This window comes from Dermacentor silvarum, chromosome 6 (genome assembly GCF_013339745.2).
Source record: "Dermacentor silvarum isolate Dsil-2018 chromosome 6, BIME_Dsil_1.4, whole genome shotgun sequence".
Classification (NCBI taxonomy): domain Eukaryota; kingdom Metazoa; phylum Arthropoda; class Arachnida; order Ixodida; family Ixodidae; genus Dermacentor; species Dermacentor silvarum.
In genome coordinates, this window is record NC_051159.1 from 117,037,749 (window position 1) to 117,062,197 (window position 24,449).

General features: G+C 48.0%; 2 protein-coding genes across 6 annotated transcripts in view; one reads left to right on the forward strand and one right to left on the reverse strand.

Annotated features, from left to right (window-relative positions):
- Window positions 1-13,965, forward strand: part of LOC119455905 (uncharacterized) — an 82,891-nt gene extending 68,926 nt beyond the window's left edge. For all 5 annotated transcript variants that reach the window (XM_049669413.1, XM_049669411.1, XM_049669412.1 and 2 more), the window contains exon 12: window positions 13,618-13,965. In XM_049669413.1, the coding sequence (XP_049525370.1) occupies window positions 13,618-13,824 (207 nt within the window). In that variant the 3' untranslated portion in view covers window positions 13,825-13,965. The remainder of the gene's footprint in view (window positions 1-13,617) is intronic.
- LOC119456847 (collagen alpha-1(I) chain-like) overlaps window positions 4,704-24,449 on the reverse strand; it is a 36,721-nt gene continuing 16,975 nt past the window's right edge. Inside the window, exons 3-4 of the mRNA XM_049669415.1 lie at window positions 13,960-14,155; window positions 4,704-7,046 (exon numbers count right to left, since the gene is read on the reverse strand). Coding sequence (XP_049525372.1) covers window positions 6,547-7,046; window positions 13,960-14,155 — 696 coding nt within the window. The 3' untranslated portion in view covers window positions 4,704-6,546. The remainder of the gene's footprint in view (window positions 7,047-13,959; window positions 14,156-24,449) is intronic.

Here is a 24,449-nt window from a genome sequence, read left to right on the forward strand (position 1 = left end):
CTCTCGAACAATCGTATGGGCTCCTGCTCATATGGGCCTCGAAGGCAAATAAACGGCAGACGCCGCTGCCCACGTGCTCACTCTCCGGACAACGCCTCCAGATCCTTACGAAATGATCCCGAACCAAATCCGCCCCCACTTTTCGAGAAATTACTCAACTATACCAATTCGGCCACGCAATATATCCTAAGCTCTGTAAGGGCCTTACAAAGGCAGAGAAACGTACACTCCTCCACCTTTACACCAAAACACTGTTGTGCCCGGCAGTTTTAAAACACTTTGATCCTGGCTGTACAGGAAAATGCCCGCACTGTGCGGAGAAGTCTTCGGACATCTTCCAAATGGTGTGGGAATGCCAATCAACTTCGAACCTCACCCCAAAACCAAACCCAACCCGGGAGGACTGGAAGGCAGCCCTGGTCGGCTTCTCCGACCTGGCGAGCCAGAAGGCCCTGGTCGACCGAGCACAAGCCACGGCGGCCGCCAATGGGCTCCTGTAATGAGGAGCCCACCTAGTGAGTGTGAGAGGTGGCCCCCTCCGGGCCACCTCAAGCTTCCTCTGTGTACTTTAAGTAATTTCAGACAGACGGATGTCACAGTGCATGACGCACTCAGAAAAAAAAGAAAAAGAGAAAATAACTGTTCAGATATACGTACACAATGAATCGAATATGAATCGTGCCTAATATTTGACCGCAAGAAGCAGACCTTTCCGCCTCATTATTGTACACTCAGGTCGACGATTCCGTACCCAGTCAGCGAAAGAATAACCGATTGGGAGAAGCTGACTTTTTCCTTCTGCCGATGTTGGCAGAGCTAACAAATGGGTTACGGATCTGTAGCCTACGATGTCACGGACTGCAGAGGGGACAACGTTTATCCGATGCACTTCGAGCTGACGTGTAAGTGAACTAGAATGCAGTTATCTCGCGATAACTGTGAGAAACGGCTTTACTCAAAACATGAAACGAGATGGAAGCTGTGAAACGGGTTTGTCGAGGGTATTGGTGAGGTGATCAATTACAATGCACCGAGCTATGACGCGGTATTGTCACGGTTGATGCAAGTAAGGACCATACTGCCCGCACAGTGTGGCAACCTCTGGCAAGCGTTGTGAGCCTTGTAACTTCCGGTGGTTTCGTGGAGGAGTGATTTTAGTAAGCCTTCCTAAAATGATGAGTGAAAGCAGCTGCACGAGTTTATTTCCGATATGTAACCACCATCTGAACGAGCGCATCGGTGACTTGGCTAATTCAACGACGCATAACATTTCATTAGTTTCACTTTTAGCTCAGATTTTCAGGTTCACTAGGGGCGGATTCAAGACGTCAGAAAAAGAAGTTGGATTATACATTTATGTCGTTAGGATAATGTCTGAAGTGTCCCGACATTTGTTTTAAGTCGTTTGCCTGAGAAGGCGAGAGCCGTCAAAAACATATAATTTAGCATTCCGACTTTAATAGAATATTCAACAGTCGAACTGCTTCGCATAAACCACATCCTCCGTGCTGCAGAAAATAACAAAAAAAAGTAGTTGGAAGGGCGGGGGGGGGGGGGGGGAACAGCAGCTTGGAGGGACTTCGAAACCCGAGAAAACAAATAAGACAGGCCGTTCCGACTATAATGACGAGCGATCACTGCGAGCAACAGTCACAGCCAGTGACGTACAAAAATTGAAATCATGTGCTTAAATAATCTTGAACTTGTGCTTGTTGGTTGTTCAAACCGTTCTTTGTACCTATAGCAACCAACGCATGATGTGATGTGTCCTAGCAAGAATAAGGTTCCGTGTTACAGTTGAAGCACTACTTTCACCACATCGCATTCTAGGCGTGCGCAGAAGTACGCCTGTACAATATGGCACGAGAGCTAGGGTTATTTTTTTCAAGCGAAGCTTCTATTGGCTCACTAGTTCAGGTGGCGTTGTCGTGGTCACGCAAAAAAAAAAAAATGCGGCTGCTTCCAGAGTAGAGCAGCTGTTCCAGCTGTGCCGGCGCCGGATCACCTGACGCGCGCGGTTAAGCAGGGTCGTTTGGTGTGTCGCTGAAGGAAAGGGAAGGGAAGAGGGTTAGCGCGCGCTCTGCCGGGCTTCCCTCGTCTCAGATCAGTCTCGGCGCCCGGTTGGGAAGGCCGCGCGTGGTGCGTTCCGCGAGGAGCAGGCTGCGTTGAAGCAACGGCGCCGCGAACTCGGTCGGGAAAAGGCTCGTCGTCGGCGTGCCGATTTTAGCGTTAGGGTTTCCGACGCCTAGGCCTTACGTCAGCGAAGAGCCGCGGACCGCGAGTTGCGGGAGCGCGATGTTGAGGGAAAACGTCAGCGTCGTCTTACCTTCCAGGAACCCGACAACGGTGGTGCACGCATCTGCGACGCTAACGCCAACCTGCCCGGTGCGACGGCCAGATTTGAACACGAGTTTCTCAACCAGAACTTCGGAGCCAGTTGCAGTGCGTGGGACCAGTTGTGGCTCGAGCACAACGTGGTACTCGTCAGTGCAATTCGTTCCAAGGAACACCGAATAAAACCCATTCGCTAAACCCCATTTTCCGATAGAGGAAGGGTTGGCCATGTTTTTCCCAATGCTCAGCTGCTTAGTGGGAGCGACATACAAGTTGCGCTTTATGCTGAGCATGCTTTGGAAATACATTTCGATTTGTTCTTTTAGGCTGCACGTGTGTTCAGTTTTGCCTAATACGACGGCGTGCAAGGCAGATCTCATGTGTCAGAGGTTGCTTGTCACATTATCGTCTCTCACAGGTGCCGGTATAAAGGGCTCGATCCTTGGCCCGTGTAAGACTATCTCGATGTATGAAAAATGCTTCTCTATACTCAGATTTAGTTGCTTGTGGACTTTGTTTACATTATTACTGCGGTGACCTTAATTAAACTTGTGAAATAGAGGGAGAAATCTATTTCATGAAACGCTGACATTTCTGCCGGCATGTGTGTGTTCACCTATATGCTGATCAGCCTGCAGCAGGGCATGGGCGATTGAAAGGCTCTAAGAATAAGAGAGAGCAGAACAAAGAAAAAAAAAGACTATATGGAATGCCATCAAAAATGATCAATATGCTTCAGACCGTATTTGTTTTCAGATACTGAATGCAAGTATGAAGATGTAGTCGGTGTCACCGTTGACATACAGAAAAAATTTATTTGTAGCACGTGAGTTTGGACACCTCTCTGTCCCTGGACCACCGCACGTCCCGCACTACGTCGAGACGGTCATGTTCTTTTTGTTCATGACGATGGTAGCCCGAGCCACCGCATCAAGCTGCGATGTCGGGTCCGTAGACGAGATCAGGACCTCCCAGCTTGAGGTGGCGGGCTGTCCCTGCGGGGGAGGATCAGCAGGGCAGCCAAAAGGATCTGGGAGAGTGTGGCGTGAGAGTCGCCGTATAGGGAGCATGTAGGTGAGGTGCCGCAGTAGTGGGATAGCAGCTGAGGGGTGTTACGGTTGACGTATGACAGCCCGTTCAAAAGGATTAACGGAGGATGTCTCCCCAACGTGCTTGGTTGTCGCGGGCGGGACGCAGTAGTTGCTGATCCCTTTGTGTGCATGTGCGTGGGGGCGAATAGGCCCGCCTTCCACGAATAACGTCTTCAGGAGCCTCGGGTTGCCGCCAGCGGAGGCAAGCCCGGGAAACGTCGCCTAGGGGAGAGGGAGCTGCCGACCTTCCACGAATGACGTTCTTCGGGAGCCTCGGGTTGCCGCCAGCGGAGGCAAGCCCGGGAGAGGGAGCTGCTGCCGCACCCCCCGACTGGACTTGCCTGTCACGCGACGGGAGCAAAATCCCGCCTCGTTGTTAGAGAGCCTATTTAAGCGGCCCCGCCATGTATTTTTTATTCATTCTCTTCTTTTTCAATCCTTCATCAACATGAAATAAACCGTGCAAGTTTCGCACTTAAAAAATCGTCTCGCCCTGCCTGGTCGCCATGATCTACCGGACGCCTGCGGCCTGCCGACAACGCCACGCTACCGTGAAGTAACGCCGGTCGAGGTTGCAGGCGCCCCAACAACTGGTGGATCTCGGTAGGATGGAACCGGACATCAACGCGAGTCTCAACAGGGGATAGGAGAGAGCGGGTCTGGAGGCGTCTCCAGAGGATTTGTTGGGAGTGGGTAAGGGAGGGCGGGGGAGGAGGGCAAATCCAACGGTCCAAACGGGGTACTTGCATGAGCTCTGGAAAGCTCTGCATCCGCTCCCTCGAGAAGCCCGGATTGCAGCTGTCCTGAGCCCGGCAAATCAAACCTCGGGCCAATTTATCGGCAGCCTCGTTTCCGGGGTTCCCAGAGTGAGCCGGCACCCACCGAGCTCTACCCTGCGTGGTAAATTCTTGGTGGGGGTGTTCAACAAGTGCCAGGCAGGGGTGTGAATCCTGCCTCTGGCAAAGTTGGACAGAGCAGTCTTGGAATCGCTAAATATGTATTCAGCATCTGAATGTGCAAGGGCTAAGGCAATGACGGTTTCATCTGCCTCCTCAGGTGTAGAGCCCGAGGGAAGATGGTGGGTTAGCGGTCGGGGTAGGGTTTGGTTGTAAGCAACTGCTGCAGCTTCATGCGTTGTACATGCGCGTCTACCCAAATGGCATTCTCGGCTTGTCCGTAATACTTATGGAGAGCATTTGCGCGAGCTACGCGGCGAGAGATGTGATGCTGGGGGTGGACGTTTCGAGGAAAAGGTTTAACTACGAGGGGGGTATGGATGTGTCGAGGAATGGCTATAAGGGCTGACTGATTAGCGGGTTTGTTGAAGCGAAGGGGGGCGAGGATATGGCGGCCAGCAGCACTCGCGGCAAGTCTTAAGTACTGCGTCTGAAGGTGCGCCTCAACTAGTTCAGGAAGCGTGTTATGCATGCCTAGTGCAAGGATGTTGGCTGTGCTAGTGCTGCGGGGTAGGTTTAGGGCTGCCTTAGTTGCAAGGCGGATAATGGCGTTCCCGCGCTCGGTTTCTGTGCGGTTCAGCTTAAGATATGGGGTGGTGTACAGAATGTGGCTAAGCGTAAAATCATGCACAACTTTCATGTCTGTTTCGTCTAAAACCTTGTGTAGGGAAGATACGCACCGCAGTATCTGCAACACTGATTGCGTAAAGGACTTGAGTGTTTGAAGGGTACGGTATTGCATCCGGAATGCTGCAGGTAGAGGCCAAGGATGCGCAGGGTGGGAGTGAGGGCGATAGGGCATCCTCGTTTAGTGATTTGGATGGGCGAGTTAGCGGCAGATTTTGGTCTAATTAGGAGGAGCGTGGACTTTGAGGGGGAACACTCGAGCCCGATAGATGATGCCATGAGTGGTCCATGTGGTAATATCATCAGCGTACAAGGGTGTGCTTTAGGTGTGGGATGAGATTGAGTTTCTGGGCTAAGGGGATGAGAGCAATGTTAAATAGAAATCGGGAGAGAACCGCGCCTTGAGGGTTTCCGAACTCGCCGAGTGTATAGGGGGTGTGCGGAGCTCATCAATGTGCAAGGAGGCAGTGCGGCCAGAGAGGAAGGCGCGAACGTATTTGTAGGTTTTAGGGCCTACCCGTAGTGCCTGCAGTTCCCGTACGATGGCAGCGTCGAATTCTGTCAAATGTCTTAGTGACTTCAACTCCCAGGATGGCTTTAGTGAGATGGGGGGTGGTAACATCAAGCACGTCAAGCGTAATTTAGAATAAAGCATCCTGTGCAGATAGATGTGGACGAAAGCCCACCATACTGTGGGGGAAATGGTGATTCTCTTCCATGTACGTTGTTAGTCGGACAAGGATTATGTGCTCGAAGGCCTTGCCGAGACAGGATGTAAGAGAAATGGAGCGGATGTTCTCGAGGGGAATATGCTTGTGGGATTTTGGGATAAATAGGATTTTTCAATGCTTCCAGGAGGCAGGGAGGGTATACGCTTCCCAGCACTTGTTAAAGCCACGATTCTTGGCGATGTGCAAATCGCAGATAGGGAAAAGTTTGAAATCGAAACTTCCAACACTTCGTATTGGACGACTACAAGCTGTAAGTATGTCGTGTAAGCAGTACACGGATACAGATCATTGTTAGCGTACAGCTAATCAGCAAATAGTTTACATTTTGTGATATCGCTTGCAGGTTTCGACGAAGAAAGAAAGCTCTTATTCCGTTTTCATTGCATGAGTGATTCATTTCCGTTAATAAAGAGCCTACGCTAGAGCAAATGAAGGCCTCACTTCAAAAAGATGTGGACGAGATAACGCTGGAAATTAATGTCAATGCGCCCACAAAAAAGTGAGAAAGACCTGTTTATTAGTATTTTCCTTTTCAAAAAATATTAAAATATTCTCATTATATTGTGCTTCTTTCCGGGGTTCCGGGGTTTTTTCTCTTACCTATTCTTTCCACCTTTCATTTCCCCTTCCCCCAGTGCAGGGTAGCAAGGCAGAATCTTTTTGGGTTAACCTCCCTGCCTTTCCCACCCCGTTTCTCTCTCTCTCTCTCGGGGTTATATTCTATTTTTATTGAGTTCTGTAGTAGTGAAGGTGCCTTTATGAAGATGAATTAGCTAAATAAAAGAGCAAATGGCTGAATGTAACTAATTAACTAACTGACTGGCTTGGCTGGAGTGGCCGGCATGGCCGGCATGGCCGGCGTGGCGGGAGTGGCCGGCGTGGCGGCCGTAGCGGCCGTAGCGGCCGTGGCCTACTTGGCCGGCTTGGCCCGCTTGCCCGGCTTAGCCCGCTTGCCCGGCTTGCCCGGGTTGGCCGGCTTGGCCGGCTTGGCCGGCTTGGCCGCTTGGCCCGCTTGGCCGCTTGGCCGGCTTGGCCGGCTTGGCCGGCTCGGCGGGCTCGGCCGGGTCTGCCGGCTCGGCCGGGTCTGCCGGGTCTGCCGGGTCTGCCGGCTCGGCCGGGTCTGCCGGGTCTGCCAGCTCGGCCCTCTTGGTCGGCTCGGCGCGCTCGGCCCGCTTGACCGGCTTGGTCCAGTTGGCCGGCTTGGTCCAGTTGGCCGGCTTGGTCCAGTTGGCCGGCTTGGTCCAGTTGGCCGGCTTGGCCCAGTTGGCCGGCTTGGCCCGCTTGCCCGGCTTGGCCGGCTTGGCTGTCTGGACAAACAAATCGTGTGTTTTCAATCTCGTAGTTTTAGCATGCCAGCTTTTAACAAACAGCACTGAGATACTAAGTTTTGAAGCTCATCTATTGGTTCATCGGTTACGAACTAATAGGTGAAATAAACAACGGTATCCAGGTATTTTGTAACAAAAAATAGGAGCATGACAGGTGCGCAAAATCACTGCACGTGGACGATGACATCAATATAGTAGGACTAGGCCTTCTCCCTCCTTCAACGAGCAGACGGAGAAGAGCTTGAAAGTAAAACGACATATCTTGAAATACGTGCTGTACCTGCGTAGCTGAACGACGTAAGGACCTCCTTTCAAAGTGAATGAGCGCAGGGCTGCATAGTACAATTTCAGGAGTTGCCAAACCACGTCCTATTATTATTACTATAGTGAGGAGAGGAACGGAGTCGTTAGAAAAAGAATCACCGAAAGAACTTACCGTGTGAATATTCAGCCTAGAGAGAGAGAGAGAGAGAGAGAGACAGAGAGGGTGATAGAGGTAAATGAGATGCGAAATGCAGGGAGGTCAACCAGATGATAGATACCCAGTTTGCTACCCTGCACTGAGGAAGGGGTAAGGAGAGACATAAAGCTAAAGAAAGAAATGCGCAGAAAGTGAAAAAAAGAGACATGAAAAAAAAAAAAACTAAGACAACAACAGTACAGATAAAGGAAGGCGGGAGCATCACAGTCGTTCAAGCACGTCGCTTGAACATAGGATTTGTAGCAGCACTGTCGTCGCCTTCAGCTGCGAAGTCCGCATGAGTCGGCACTCCAAGATCGTCCGCTCAGAAAGCGGTTGGTCGTCGAGGCATGCGAACGCCGTCGTGAGCAACTGTCTCTGGAGGTTGTAGCGAGGACAATAACAGAGGGTATGTTCGATTGTTTCCTCGCCGGAAACCTGGCGTGTTGCACATGTATCGTGTGGAATCACACGCGAGTGTGCCAAGCTTAGTTGCTGCGTTGGTTCTTGACAGTGTTGTTGTACACGTTCCTCTAAAGCAGGAACGCAAGCTCGTTCTTTCCCAATGTTGGAACGAGTTCCCGTTACAAGTCACTTTAATGCGAAAGGAACGCGTTCAGGTTACACATCGAACATTAGAGCGTGTCGTTACATTAATGTTACATTTGATTTTTTAAAGACATAGTGTCCGATAATCGTCAGGCGAAATGAAATGGGCAACTTAAAGCTCACATCAAACTATGTATGTTATACGAATTTGAACATCGTCGGCAGTAGATAACCTGGAGATAAAAAAAGAGTCCAAATAAACGCTCCTACATGATTTTTTTTCAGAGCAGCGGACATGTTTAACTGCAACTTTGGTGCTCGTCTGTTACAAGTGCAACACATATGGCACTTTCCACTTCGGTCTTCGAATGCGCGGTCAGAACACGGCGCTTCAGATGTGCAAATAGAGAGTTACTCACATGCACCAATATCCTCCTGAGACCCCGTACATAACAATGTTACATAATTGCTCTTCAAGGTGGTTTTTATTGTGTATACTGTGATATGTCATGAACTAGAAAAACATTTTTTAAAAATTTGAATACCACGGATAGATGCCAAAAGCTCCGTCTCCATGTACGTGAAACAAATTACTATCTCCATCATCTCCTCATGTTAGCTGTGGTAAAACTTCATTTAATCGTTTAAACGCTGAGATGAAGATGGAACGACATGAAGTACATTGCCATGTTGCTGCCGCTTCCGGTATTTTCACGCAATCTCGCTGACTTCGAAACACGCCTCGAGGATGCTTTCGGCCGTTTGGGACGACACAGAGATCTAGACCAATTTATTGTCAAATTTTTCGAAAGCGGATGGCAAGCATATCAGTAAACCACTTCGCTTAAGTTAAACATGCACCGTACTTTATACTCAGAGTGAATATTTTGCGTAATTACTTCCGATTGAATTCCAAAAAAAGAGTTGAAGGCAACATGCAATGTATTGTACAAGGTGCCTTAGGAGGACATAATTAAATTTCTTGCACAAGAAACCGCATCAAAAGGAACAATATATAGGCTTTTAATCAATGCTGATTCAATATTGCAGTACGAGCTAAAAAGAAACATCTCGAGAATACATATTCAAAATTTAGTATAGACCCTTGCTTGAACTCGGCAAGAGTTACATGTCGATGTTAGTGTCCAACAGGCCGGCAGGGCGGAAAGAAACTACAGAGGGAGCGTCACGTGACAATCGTGAAGACTTGTCATAAAAAAAGTTGTCGCAGTTTCACCTGAAAGGTGAAGCATCAATTGCGATAGCAAACTTGAAGAGAGCTATACGGAGTAATGATAGCAGCTTTATCAGCTGTATAAATTTGGACATGCAGCAGCACCGGCAACGCGCAGAACTGTTGTCGACGCCGTCGGCGTTTTGCCCGCGTTCGCTCAAAATGCGTGTGGCGTTGGTGACTGTTGCCGGAGCCTCTGATATAAATAGGCACTTGGTGCCGCAGCTAAACGTCGCCTCCCTTTCCGCCCCCCCCTCCCCCACGGCCTTTCGCGCGTCGGAAGAAGGCACGTTTGCTCTACATATATGGTGATTGTAGAGGAGGAAAGAGACGCCTACTTCTGCAGCCCTTAAGGGAGCACAGAGCAGAACGCGCGTTTGTTCTCCGCCGTGCGTTCACTCCCCGTGAAAGCGTGCGTCCCTCGCGCCCTTTCACTCGCACATACAGCGTTCGGCGCGCGGCGACTATTTCATCTCCATTGACGTCATACGGAACCTCACGGCGACGGCGACGCCGACGGCAGAAATCTGCTTTTGAGTGTCCATATAATTGCTATCGCAATAAAATATATAATGAAGAACTCACGAAAGAAAATACACCATAGTCATGTGACAGGCAAGCGGTAGTTATTTGCGCCTCACGCGGTCGCCCATCCGCCAGGCATGAGGTGCTGCGTGCGTCGGTGCGTCTGTTCAGTGCCGTGGAACTTTTACAGAAGGAACGCCGTTCTCTCTGTCGTTCCTTCGTAAAAATAACGAGTTACCGTTGCAGTTACACCGACCCTTAAAGGAACGGTGGCGTCCCTCTGTTCCTCCCAAAAGGAACTAGTTCCAGGGAGCCGTTCCGTACAACACTGATTCTTGATAGCGGGATGGGGTTCCTTCACGGCAACTTCGTGAGCCCTCTTAGACGATTTATCGGCATGTTCGTTGCCCATGATGCAGGATTTGAGCAGTGGCATGGGAACCACTGAAACGGGCGTAATTACTTCCGAGTGAATTTCGAAAAAAAGTTGAAGGCAACGTGCAATGTATTGTACAAGGTGCCTTTCTCTGCTAGTTGGTGATATAGCTGTCTTATTTACAGCCCAAATTGGTTTGGGGTCCCCGAAGTAAAGCATATTGCGAATATCCAGCTTATAGGCTCGATACTAGCAATATGCTGTGACAAGTATATTCTCTCTGCTCTGTGGAAACGTTCTCTGAAAGGAATATAATGCGGAACATTCACTGTAATGTGAAACTGGTCGAAGTTCAACTTTTAATATAGCAGTTGATATTCTTGGAAACAGAAACCTTGATGCATGGGCTTCGACTAGAAGTGAGATAAACCCATTGCTGTCGTTCCGCTCGTGTCACTCTATTTATCCGGCGGGCTGTTGCGACCTTGGATTTTAGAGCATTCCCACGTCCTTCACGAGTGTCCACCGAAATACTCCGCAGCAAGAATTACCTAGCCGACCAGCAAGACTGTGGAAGCGCCTCCTGATTACGCAGACAGTGACCAACGATTTAATTTCAGTAAGGCTTAACATCACGAAAGACTTGGTAAACATAAATTTAGATAGTCGTTTGTGACAAAGACGGCTTGAGGGTGTCGTACTCACTGATGATTTTTGTTTTTGACTGTGCACGATGTTCGAACTGAGCTGTGCGTTTGGTATTCGATCCCCGTTAGGAGGTGAATGGCTCCTTCACCGAAGAATAATTACTACCACGTGATCCCGCGTATACGTAATGGCGCAGACACAGTTAAGCGTCGATTGAAATTTGCATCTGGGCAGCCATATTTCTTAAGATTTCCTTTAGAAGAGAGAGAAATGGAGTGGTCGATGTACTACAGTTTCGGCCCCCTTAATCCAACGCAACAGAACAGGGCATTCAGGAAAGTGTGCAACGTAACTTCGGCGTAATTTTCGCTATCTATTGATTTCCTGTTTCTAATGCACCAGCATGCAGGTCAGATCGCTTGCTCAGCTTGGTTTGGGAACATATAGCTCAAAGAAAGAAGCTGCCTCGCTTGAAGTAAATGAGTAAATGTAGCCTGGAAAGTTGAACCGACAAACTTCTCGGTCTTTTCACGTACTCGCGTCCACGCATACAGCGCATCGCGTATTCCTTAAACGTTTCCTCGTATGTGTCTACGTTCTAAACATTTGATAATATTATTACTATTAAGTAAAATCAAGTATCCGACACCAGTGTAAGGTGACTAAATATGATTTTAGATTTTTATTTTTTTAACGAAATATAGATAGTCCGAATTTTCTCAAGGTTCTGATTTGGGCTTGTTGGTATGTTACTACAAAGGCGTTTCATCATCATCATCATCATCAGACTATATTTATGTCCTCTACAGGACAAAGGACTCTCACTGTGATCTCCAATTACCCCTGTCGTGCGCTAGCTGATTCCAACTTGCACCTGCAATTTCCTAACTTCATCACCCCACCTAGTTTTCTGCCATCCTAGACTGCGCTTCCCCTCTCTTGGTATCCATTCTGTAACTCTAATGGTCCACCGGTTATGCATCCTACGCAATACAAGGCCTGCCCAGCTCCATTTTTTAAAATCCTTAATGTCAACTAGAATATCGGCTATCCTCGTTTGCTCTCTTACCACACCACTCTCTTCCGGTCTCTTACCGTTAGGCCTAGCAATTTCCGTTCCATCGCTCTTTGTGCATTCCTTAACTTGTTCTCGAGCTTCTTTGTCAACCTCCAAGTTTCTGTCCCATATTTGAGCACCGGTAGAATGCAATGATTGTACAGTTTTCCTTTCAACGACAGTGGTAAGCTCCCCGTCAGGAGTTGGCAGTGCCTGCCGTATGCACTCCAACCCAATTTCATTCCTCTGTAAATTGCTTCCTCATGATCAGGGTCCCCTGAGAGTGATTGACCTAGGTAAACATATTCCTGTACAGACTCTATAGGCTGACTGCGATCCTGAATTTTTGTTCCCTGGCCAGGCTATTGAACATTATCCTTCTCTTCTGCATAATAATCTTCAAGCCCACTCTTACAATTTCTCGGTTAACGTCCTCAATTATTTGCTGTAATTCGTCCCTATTGTTGCTGAATAGGACAATGACATCTGGAAACCGACGGTTGCTGAGATATTCGCCGTTGATCCTAACTCCTAAGCCTTCCCAGTCTAAGAGCTTGAATACTTCTTCTAAGCATGCAGTGAATAGCTTTGGACATATGTCTTCTTGCCTGACCCCTTTCTTGATGGGTATATTTCTACTTTTTATGTGGAGAACCAAGGTTGCTGTGCAATCCTTGTAGATATTTGCTAAAATCCTTGTAATATTTGCTCCTTGATTACGCAATGCCTCTATGACTGCTGGTATCCCTACTGAATCAAATGCTTTTTCCTAATCTATGTAAACCCCATAGAGTGGTTGTTTGTACTCCGCAGATTTCTCTATTACCTGATTGATGACATGGATATGATCCATCGTAGAATATCCCTTCCTGAAGCCAGCCTGTTCTCTTGGTTTACTGAAGTCAAGTGTTACCCTGAGTCTATTGGAAATTACAATAAACGCCTTTGCATTTATAGTAATGCAATTTGTACGTGGACACAGAGCAAGAACAGAGCACAAACATAGCGCTAACTTCCAGAAGCTTGTCTAAGCCAGTACTGTTCTCTTGCGCATGAACTAGTTGCGTTCACTGAATGCCTTCTAGATGACATCAGAATCAAGACCTCTAAGTTTTGTACAGAAGGACATCGAATTTACGGAAGTGTCAGGTACACTTCAGAGCAACGGGGACAATTTTCCCGCTGCCGCCTTTCAGTATGGAGAGCCCCATTTGTTCGGCGGTAATCTGACGGAGCGGAAAGCACAACCTGCACATTTTTACAGATATCAAGCACCAGATCAGTCAGTGCTCCCGAAGAATGAAACCAGTGGCCTTACGAAGATGGCGCGTGGGGTGACTTTTGTAGCGGGGGCTTTTGGAGTGTTCGTCGTGGTTGGCTCTGTAGGAGCCATATAAGTAAAGCGTAAGTAAAAAAAAAAAAAAAAAACAGGCTAGTCAAGGAGTTAAAATTGTAGAAAGAGAAAGAGAGAGAGGAGAGAAGGGCAGGGAGGCTAACCGGGCTTTGTCCAGTTTGCTAAAGCCATTATTATTGGCGATGTGCAAAGCGCAGATAGTGAAAAGTTTCAAATCCAAACTTCCAACACTTTGGATTGGAAGACTGCAAGCTGTAAGTATGCCGTGTAAGCAGTACACGAATACTGATCATTCTTAGCGTAAAGCTAATCAGCAAATAGTTTACATTTTGTGATATCGCTTGTAGGTATTCAAAGAAGAAAGAAAGCTCTATATTCAGTTTTCATTGCTTGATGGATTCATTTCCTTTAATAAAGAGCCTACGCTAGATCAAATCAAGGTCTCACTTCGAAAAGACGCGGACGAGAAGACGCTGAAAATTAATGTCAATGCGCAGAGAAAAAAAGGTGAGAAAAAGCTGTTTGTTTGTATTTTCCTTTTCATAAAATATTAAATATTCGCATTATATTGTGTTTATTTCCGCGCGTATCTTCTGTGCTTATTTGGTTTCTGTAGTAGCGAAGGTGCTTTTATGAAGACGAATTAGCTAAATAAAAGAGGAAGTCGCTGAATGTAGCTAATAACTAACTGGCTGGCGTAGCCGGAGTGGCCGGCGTGGCCGGGGTGGCTGGCGTTGCCCGAGTTGCTGGAGTGGCCGGAGTGGCCGGCGTGGCCGGGGTGGCCGGGGTGGCTGGCGTGGCCGGCGTGGCCGGGGTGGCAGGCGTGTCCCGCTTGGCCCGCTGGACCAACTTGACCCACATGGCCCAGTTGGCTGGCTTGGCTGGCTGGACAAACCAATCGCGCGTTTCCGTGGTATTAGCATGGCAGTTTTTAACCAACAGCACTGAGATACTAAGTTTTCGAGCTCATCTATTAATAAGTTAATCTGTTATGAACTAATAGGTGAAGGCATGGAGTGGCGCATGACACCGGCAAAAAAAAAAAAAAAAATCAACAACGCCGAGAGCTAGTGGGGCTATACTAGTCAAGGTGCAACCAAATTAGGAAGGCCCACTAAGCTTCAACAAAGTCACTCCCTCACCAGAACAGGAATTGGCCTCCCTGGTGCAGTATTCGGCCACTACCTCCAAAATGACTTCTCCACTTTACCGATGGCCCTCCGTTCCCAGCGGCTGCGCAGCACCTGACCAAGGCGGCGGTCGGACCTGCTCCGCGGCAGAGGGTGCTACAAATCTCTGAGTCGGGACAGGCCGCCAATGGAAACCGAACCTGGCAAGGTTCAACACGCGCACCCTATCGAGTGAGGCTAGCTTAGCATGGCTATTTGATGAATTATCAGGTATTGCCTGGGATATTATTCGCCTTAGTGAGGTGAGACCTGGTGAGACTTATAGAGTGTTGACTAACAGCCACGTCCTCTGCTACAGAGGTCTTCCAGGTAGGAGAGAATTCGGAGTAAGATTTCTAGTCCAAAGGGACATTGATGAATTCTACAGTATTAATGAGAGGGTAGCAGTTGTCGTAATAAAGCTGAATTGGAGGTATAGAATGAAGGTTGTACAAGCCTATGCCCCGACCTCCAGTCACGATTATGAAGAAATAGAACAGTTTTATGAAGATGTTGAATTAGCAATGAGAAAGGTGCAAACACAGTATACTGTATAGCCATGGGTGACTTCAATGGAAAATTAGGAAAAAGCAGACTGGCGAGCAAGCAATTGGCAACTACGGCATCGGTTCTAGGAACACTAGAATAGAGATCTTGGTAGAATTCGCGGAAAGGAATAGGCTCCGAATAATGAATACCTTCTTCAGGAAGCGAATCAACAGGAAGTGGACCTGCAAAAGCCCTAATGGAAAAACAAGGAATAAAATATATTTCATACTCTCAGCCGATCCCAGCAGAGTGCAGGATGTAGAAGTGTTAGGTATGGTAAAGTGCGGTGACCATATGTTAGTGAGGTCTAGCATTTCTCTCAATTTGAAGAAATAAAGAATAAAATTAGTCAAGAAGAAACAGGCCAACCTAGACGCAGTAAGGGTAAAAGCAGACCAATTCAGGCAGGTGCTCGCAAGCAAATATACAGCTTTAGAACAGGAAGAATAAGACAACATAGAGATAATGGATGAAACCGTAACTAGGTTGATCTCAGAAGCAACAATTGAAGTGGGAGGTAAGGCACCAAGGCAACCAGTAGGTAAGCTCTACCAAAGAACAAAGGACCTAATAAAAAAACGGCAAAACATGAAAGTGTCAAGCTCGAGAACTCAGTTAGAATTCGCTGAACTGTCCAAACTGATCAACAAGAAGAAAGTAAGGGATATCCGAAATTATAACGTGGAAAAGATTAAGAATCAGTAAAATATGGACGCACCATGAAATCAGTGAGAAGAAAACTAGGCATAGGACAAGGCAAAATGCATGCACTAAAAGATAAGTAGGGTAATATCATCAGAAATTTCGATGACATAGTAATAGCAGCCGAAGAATTCTATACTGATCTGTACAGTTCCCAGGGCAGCCAAGCTACTTTCATTCGAAGTAGTGATGAACAGGATACAGAGGCTCCTTCTATAACTAGCGATGAAGTTAGAAGGGCTTTGAAAGACATGGCCAGTGGAAAAGCTGCGGGAGAAGATGAAATAACAGTCAATTTAATCAAGGATGGAGGAGATATCATACTTGAAAAGATTGCGGCCCTTTATACGCAATGCCTCAAGACTTCAAGTGTACCAGAAAGCTTGAAGAACGCCAACATTATACTCATCCACAAGAATGAAAACGTTAAAGAATTGAAGAATTATAGACCCATTAGCTTGCTCTCAGTATTGTAAGAAATATTCACCAAGGTAATTTCAAATAGAATCAGGGCAACACTTGACTTCATCCAACCAAGAGAACAAGCTGGCTTCAGGAAGTGATATTCCACAATGGATCATATCCATGTCATAGAGAAATCTGCGGACTACAATCAACCTCTTTATATGGCTTCCATAGGGTATGAAAAAGCATTTGATTTAGTAGAGATACCAGCAGTCATAGAGGCATTACGTAACCATGGAGTACAGGATGCATACGTGAATATGTTGGGAATTGCACAGAAAAGTTGGTTCTCCACAAGAAAAGCAGAAAGTTACCAATCAAGAAAGGGGTCAAGCGAGGAGACACAATCTCTCCAATGCTATTCACTGCATGCTTAGAAGAAGTATTCAAGCTCTTAAACTGGGAAGGCTTTGGAGTGAGAATCAACGGCGAATACCTCAGCAAAAATGGGGACGAATTACAGCAAATGATTGAGGGCCTTAACCGAGAAAGTGTAGAGTGGGGTTGAAGATGAATATGCAAAAGACAAAGATAATGTTCAATAGCCTGGCAAGGGAACAAGAATTCAGGATCGCCAGTCAGCCTCTAGAGTCTGTACATGAGTACGTTTACCTAGGTCAATTACTCATAAGGGACCCTGATCATGAGAAAGAAATTTATACAAGAATAAAATTAGGCTGAAGTGTATACGGCAGGCATTACCTAAGTGTACAATCATTGCATTCTACCGGTGCTGAAATATGGGGTAGAAACTTAATTGTAAGTTAACAAAGAAGCTCGAGAACAAGTTAAGGACCGCACAAAGAGCAATGGAACGAAAAATGTTTGGTCTAACTTTAAGAGACAGGAAGAGAGTGGTGTGGTTCAGAGAAAAAACGGGGATAGCTGATATTCTAGTTGACATTAAGCGAAAAAAGTGGGGCAGGCCATGTAATGCGTAGGATGGATAACCGGTGGACCTTTAGAGTTACAGAATGGCTACCAAGAGAAGGGAAGCGCAGTCGAGGACGGCAGAAAACTAGGTGGAGTGATGAATTTAGGAAATTCGCAGGCGCAATTTGTAATCAGCTAGCGCAAGACAGGGGTAATTGGAGATCGCAGGGAGACGCCTTCGTCCTGCAGTGGAAATAAATATATTCTGATGATGAGATGCAATAAACAACGGTATACGGATACTTTGTAACGAAAAATAGGAGCAAGACAGATGCGCAGAATCACTGCACATTGACAATGAACTCAATATAGTAGAACTAGGCCTTTTCTCTCCTTCAACGAGCAGACGGAGAAGAGCTTGGAAGTAAAAAGACACATCTTGAAACACTTGCTCTACTTGCCCAGCTGAACGACGTAAGAACCACCTTTCAAAGTGTGTCAGGTCAGGGTCGCACAGTAGAATTTTAGGAGTTGCCAAACCGCGTCCTATTATTATTACTGTAGTGAAGAGAGGGACGGAGTCGTTAGAAAAACCATGATCGAAAGAATTTACCATGTGAATATTCAGCCTAGAAAAAGAGAGAGAATGACAGAGGTAAATGAGATGCGAAATGAAGGTTGGTCAAGCAGAAGATAGATATCCAGTTTGCTACCCTGGTCTGAGGAAGGGGTAAGGAGAGACATAAAGCTAAAGAAAAAAAAAATGCGCACAAAGAGAAAGAAAGGGACATGAAAAAAATGTGGGCAGCTTGCACTAGTGGTGCAAGGCTGGAGTAAGCAGCGAATCTGCTGATCGACCTAGCTTCTTCCGGGTTTTACTAGGCTTGGCTAACTTTTAGCTAGGAAACGCTAAGTGCAGATAGGCACGGTATTCCGATTTGGCTCGCCGCCGACGCGCAGACTCTCGCTTGGCCGCGCGACGCGCTTCAAAATGAGCGGTTTATTCGGGTGTCCGGATCTTCTCTGGTCGTCTCATGTCAAGGCTACATGTAGTCGACGCAGAGTCAACGAGAGTTCTGCCGCCGTCGCGGCGGCTCCGAGCTTTATCTCCCCGGTGACGTCACGGCCAAGCCGCGCCTCTACACTTGCAGGACATGGCTGGTCGAAACTTGCCAAACCACCGCCAGAGGCGCCTGCTGCAGTCACGGACACCGCGAACGTTCGGAGCGAACGCGGGGAAACGGGGAAACGCGGACGGCGTCGGCAGCAGCTTGCGTGTTGTCTCGTTGGTCCTGCTACAATTTCCTTCGTTCTCTCTCTCTCTCTCGTCCTCATTTTCTCTTGCTCTCCTTCCGTGTCCTGAACGTTCCATGTCAAGGCAACATGTGCACGGCACGGAGAGGCTCGAGGTGAAGCACTCGCCGCTCCGCGAGGTGGTTGCTAGGCAACGCAGGTGACGTCATCGCTCAGCCAGGTTTTGTTGGCGATACACGGACTGAGGGTCGGCTTAAACAGCTCCGCTGTTAAAATAGTCTGAGAATCATCTCCAAGCGACGGCAAACAGCATTACCTTGGTTCTGTCCAGCTACGTAGTATTTGCATATTTTTAAACTTCGGCCCAAGTTAACTGAAACAGCCTGTGTCCCTCGTTCAGAAACACAATGACAAATTTCGTTGATTTGGGACACCAGCTTGTGGTAATTTCCACGTCGTAGACACCACCCGCTTTGGAGGGCTGCTTTCGAGTTACAAAATACTGTGTATTTCCTAGGTGGTTCTCTTTCAATGTATTCCACAGCAGCGTCAAGAGCGGCCAGTTCGTATCTGTAGATGTGATGTGTGAAGTCGTAAACTTGCGGACGACCGATCCAGATGGTCTAACAATGGCGCCCGTCGATCTTTCCGAGACCGAACCGTCCGTGTGAACATGGATTCGATTAGCGTACGAACAATGCACAAGTTGTATTATGATCTGCTTGAGAGCCGCGGTGGTTAGGCTAGCCTTCTTCGCAATTCCTGGAACAAGGTACACAGGAGGCTTTTTCAAGCACCCCCGAGGGGATGGCGTTCTTGTTGCGGGCGAGTATCTCAATGACAAAGAGTGCTGGTTAGGCGTAACTGTTTAGTAAAACGCTGCCTTGGGTCTTTTTCCAGGCAAGCGGGCGAGACGGTGGCCAGGAACTCGGGATATATGGCGAACATACGCCTGGATTGTGTCGACAGCTATTAAAGTCGTTATTGCGTCGTCTCTCACGGTTGCAATTGTTAATACGGTTAAAGCACATAGAGGTAGCCCCAGACACGTTCGAAGGGCTTGGCCTTGAATGCTGTGTAGGATACGGATGTTAGTTTTGTTAGCAGTACCCGCCGGGGTGGCTTAGTCAGCTAAGGCGTTGCGCTGCTGAGCACGAGATCGCGGGATCGAATCCCGGCCCCGGCGGCCGCATTTCGATGGAGGCGAAATGCAAAAATGCCCGTGTGCTTGCGTTGTAGTGCACGTTAAAGAACCCCAGGTGGTCAAAATTAACCCGGAGCCCTCCACTACGGCGTGCCTCATAATCAGAACTGGTTTTGGCACGTGAAACCCCAGAAAGAAGAAGAAGTTTTGTTAGCAGTGGACAGCACTGTTGTGCTATATCGCAAGTATCCTATAGGAAGAGCGTCCTGTATAGTTGAAGCATAGATGCTACGGGTGTGGCCCACGATTTACGGGCAAGAAACCTTAGCATGCGAGTGATATAGGGAAGCCTCTTCTTGAGTTATGAGATGTGGGGGCTCCACGAAAGGTCTCTCTCGATAATAACGCCCAGCGATCGGTGAGATTTAACATCGTAACTTCTCTATTCCCTTCAGGCGCTGTGCGCACAATTATGCGCACCGGGAAAGTGAATCAAAAGCAAGACACTGATAAATATAACTATATTTCAGATATCTCGGAAACATCTTGAAAAATGCAACTGAACTTTTGCCGCTAGTTTGAACGAAAATAAACCTGCCGTGGTCGCGTAGTGCTTATGCTGCTGCGCTGGTAAGTCGGAGTGCGCGGATCAAAATCCGGCTACGGCGGCAGCATTTTGAAGGGGGTAAAATGCAGAAACGTCCGTGTACTCCTCCTTGGGTGCACGTTAAGGAACCCAAGGTGGTCCTAATTAATCCGGATTCGCCCACTATGGCATGCCTTATAATAAAATTGTAGTATAGGCACGTAAGACCATAAAATTCAACTTTGTTTAGCTGAATGAAATGAGTTGTGTGACGCGTAGTGCGGGGTGTCTTGCCAAATCTCATATGTCCTATGTAGCGTGCTTATCTGTACTCGTGTGATCTGTTATAACTGCCATCCCAGGACCTCACTATGTCATACTCCATGAAAGCTGCAGTCATGAGGGGAGCAAATATTACTCCCAAAAGAAAGTAACACAAGAAATTTTTATTTATCATAAGATAACGGGAAGAGCCATCTACAAAAAGTGTTCTGAAACTGCACAAAAAATGAGAAGAAAACTGTTAACATTTGTGAATAATATTGCGTTACTTTATTGGCCTATTTCTAAAAAAATGTTCTGACAGTGCGTGTAATCTTGTCTTCCCAAATAATCGAGTGACACGGAATATGCCCGTATGAATTTATCCGTCTACGAGGCTGGCCTGCCAATTACTCGACGAATCCCCGGTTATGTCGCCTATGGATACCAACTTACTCCGGCATTTCCGAACGCAAGCGCCATGATATATATATATATATATATATATATATATATATATATATATATGAGACGTGAAATTCCGCAACTAGCTGTTCGTTATCTTTGCGGCAGTGCGTGGGAGGTCACAGCTGTACAAGCACGGTTGGGAAACCGAAATCCCCGCGCTGGAGGCAAATTGTCGGCGCATTAGACGCGCAGGGTATGTGTGTGGCGAATGATCAGCAGCGAACATTTTCCGACCACTGTTCTCCTACGGTGTATTGTAGGACTTCTTATTGTGAAACTCCCAGAGGAGTTTCTGCGTGATCTTTTTCAATTATCGACCAACAGGTGGCATAGCAAGCGGAACAAATACAAGCAGGAGTCGTCTAAAAGAAAGTGAGAGAAATAGAGACGCTGAATTGTATGCGAAGAATGAAAAAAATAGAAAGACCAGGGAAGTTTAGAAGAATCAGAATAAATAAATTAGAAGGGAGAATCTGTAACATAACACAAAGCGTAGTGCTTTGCTATTTCAGGTTTGAGCTGGTTGCCTAAGGACCAAATTATACCAGAGCAAATATTTGCTGCAAGATGAGGCATGTGTGCGCTGCAGCACAAATCCGGATACAACTCAGCACATCCTAATGGAATGCCAAGTGATTAACCTAGTGAGACCCGTAGGTAACGTACATCTTGCAGAAGCGCTAGAAGTTAAAGTGGGCGGAAGCATAAGCATGGTCAGCAGTCGAGTTAAATAAGAGACGTTTAGAGTATTGGTGCGAAAAAAAAAAACACCGCATATCCACTGAAGTGAATGATGATGAGTGGGCAAAGTACTGGGGGATAATTCGGGTAACCGTGAATCTCTCGTACATTCGCCACTCAAACATGCAAATGAGTGACAACACATGTGTACAGTATATACAATGTTGTTTTATTGGTCGTATATGGTACTGAGGTGCGGACTTCGTTTTCCCTTCATTAAGACTGCCTTGTGATCAGTGCAGCAGCACGGCGACGCCGGCAAGCGGACCCAGAGGCGGCGAGAGCGCGGGAAGCGGCGGCAAAACACCGGAAGCGTTCTCTACCTGAGGGTCGTGGCACCGATGCTCGGTTCAAGCGCCAGCTTCGCGAGCCCTCAGCTCCGGGTCCACTTGCTGGCGTTGCCGTACTGCTGCAGCTTTGCGAGCCCTCAGCTCCGGGTCCGAATGCCGGCGTCGCCGTGCTGCAGCAGCTTTGCGAGCCCTCGACTTCGCTTGCAGTTGAGCCGCCACTCTCGCCTTTTCATCCATAGCGGGCGCGCCGTTATCAGAAGCGAGCGTTCTCATCCATGGCTGAAGAGAGAAAGAGAGTCGCGCGTCGGGAACGAACGCCCTTGTGCAGCGCCGCGCCCCTAGCTAAATCCATGCAAACCAGAGCTACGGACGACGGGCGACGACGATGGGGGGACAAAGCTCGGCCCTAAGGTGCTTCGCCCCTAAATGTCACAGGCCTGCGCGGATAACGCAGCACAGTCACAGCCTAAGCTGTGGAGCGGCTCACGAGTAGCTCCAATTTCGGCACCACACATAACAGGGTCTTCGCGGCAAAATCTCTTCGCCTCGTTTTGACGAGAACGATCTGAGTTGTCCGCCCGGCGTTGACGGTGAGCTGCGGCTTGTAGTGCTCTCTGCACAGCATTCTGCTGAGCCCGATCATGCATGGTTGTAACCGCGCACATAGCTCTCCGATTCGCATATTCAGCAGTGATTCGTACCTTGTGAGGAGACGCCATAACTTGTACCGAAGAGGTATTCAGAATACGTGGCGCACATCTCACATCCCTTGACCAGTGGAACGGTACGTTGTTGTTGTTGTTGATGATGATGATCATGATTGTTTATCGGAATCTTCAAAACAGACTGGTGACAAATAGTCACCCAGACTGCTTGAGTGAACCAGGTCCAGTTACATGCAACATACAATTGATATATGCAACTTACATGTCGGGCACGCTGCGGTTGCAGGCACCTTAACTACATGGCGCCACCTTACTAGCGGAGGCTAGGGCAGCTCGGGATCGCGTTGATTGCGCACCTCGTCTGAATCGCATCTCGTCGTCTGTGCCTACGCACGCTGCGTTTGCAGGCGCCTTACCTAGATGGTGCCACCATTCTGGAGGAGGCTCGGGTCGTCTGTGCCTGTGCGCCTGCCTAGGGCGCGTTTATAGCGCATTTTCCCGCTGCCCGATAGTAAGCGCTTGCTTGGCTCAGGGATAAAGTATCCGACTCCCGCGCAGCGGGCCTTGGTTCGATCCGGGTGGGGACTGGGTACCTTTTTTCACATTTTCGGCGATAGCGGTTATGGTCACCAGCGCCAGCGGCGGCAGACACCATCGCGAACCGAAACGGCTATCGCAATGAGCCCATAACAGCTTACGTTTAAAACTTACAGAGAAGAGATTGATACGACCGGATCCGTTACAGGCATAAGTATCGATACAAGGTAGATTGAGAAGTTTTGAGGAAGAGAAAAAAAATTGAGGAAATTTATACAAAAACGCTCGAATGAAAAGCACGTATACCTGATTAACTGAAGCAGGTTAGGTGACTATTTGTCACCGCTCCGTTTGAAAGAGGATTCCAGTAAATCACCATCATCATCAGCGACTGAGAGAACCGGAGATTGGTACAACCGTGTCATCGTATATGCAAGTAATGGTACAGTATAGTGATAGAGGTTTTAAATAGGAAAGTTAAGATCGAGAACAGATAGGCAAAAGCGAGATAGCGATAGATGTAAAACCCGATAAATCAAGCGATAATCATCACCTAAAATTCCTTTAGGTCAAATTTAAAATCAAATTTTAAGGGAAGCACGAGAGAGGAGCTATGGCTCATGCGCACCTGACGCGACACCTCTTCAATCTGGGAGGCCACGCGAAGGTCTTCGCGTGGACTACACGGCGGCGGCACTAGATGGGACAGCGTGCCCAGAAGGAAGAGCCGGGCTGCAGTACACGCCTCTCACATGACGCGTCTCGGCGATGGCAATATGGTGTGTCGCTACATTTACTTGTTTATTTTACCCTCAGGGTCATGCAGGCATTGCAGCGGGGACTGGGAAGAAAGTAAAGGTAACGCAGACAATCTGAAAATGCAGGTACATTGTCACGGTGCCACGAGAGGGACAAACAAGACGATCACCATCAAGACGAAAGAGACGACGTAGTCGGGCTAACCTAACGTTCCGCCATACTGGTTGTAGCGGCCATATTTTCTGAAGAGTAAACACGGTCCCATTTAACCTTATTAGTTTGCGCGTTTCATTTTTGGTGGAGGCGCTGGGTATTCCACAAGACGGAACTCCGCAGTGGGCTTGTCCCTCGGCCGTCCTACCATGCTGACAGACGACCAGGCCGCTGGGTCAAGCACGGTGTCAGCACCCGGCGCTCGCGGGCCGTCAGCATCCGTGACGCCGCAACCATCAGTCATCTTGACGCATCCTCGCGACCCCGGCACATTCTCTGTTAACGGCACCGAGAAAGTCGACATCGAGGAATGGCTTGGCATATACGAACGCGTCAGCTGCACACAACTGTTGGGACCCGACAGTGATGATCGCAAATGTTCTCTTCTACCTCCAGGGACCAGCACGCATCTAGTATGACACACATGAAGAAGAGCTGAGCAGCTGGGACGTATGCAAGCAAAAACTTCGCGACCTCTTCGGCAAGGTCGCTGGTCGCAAGTG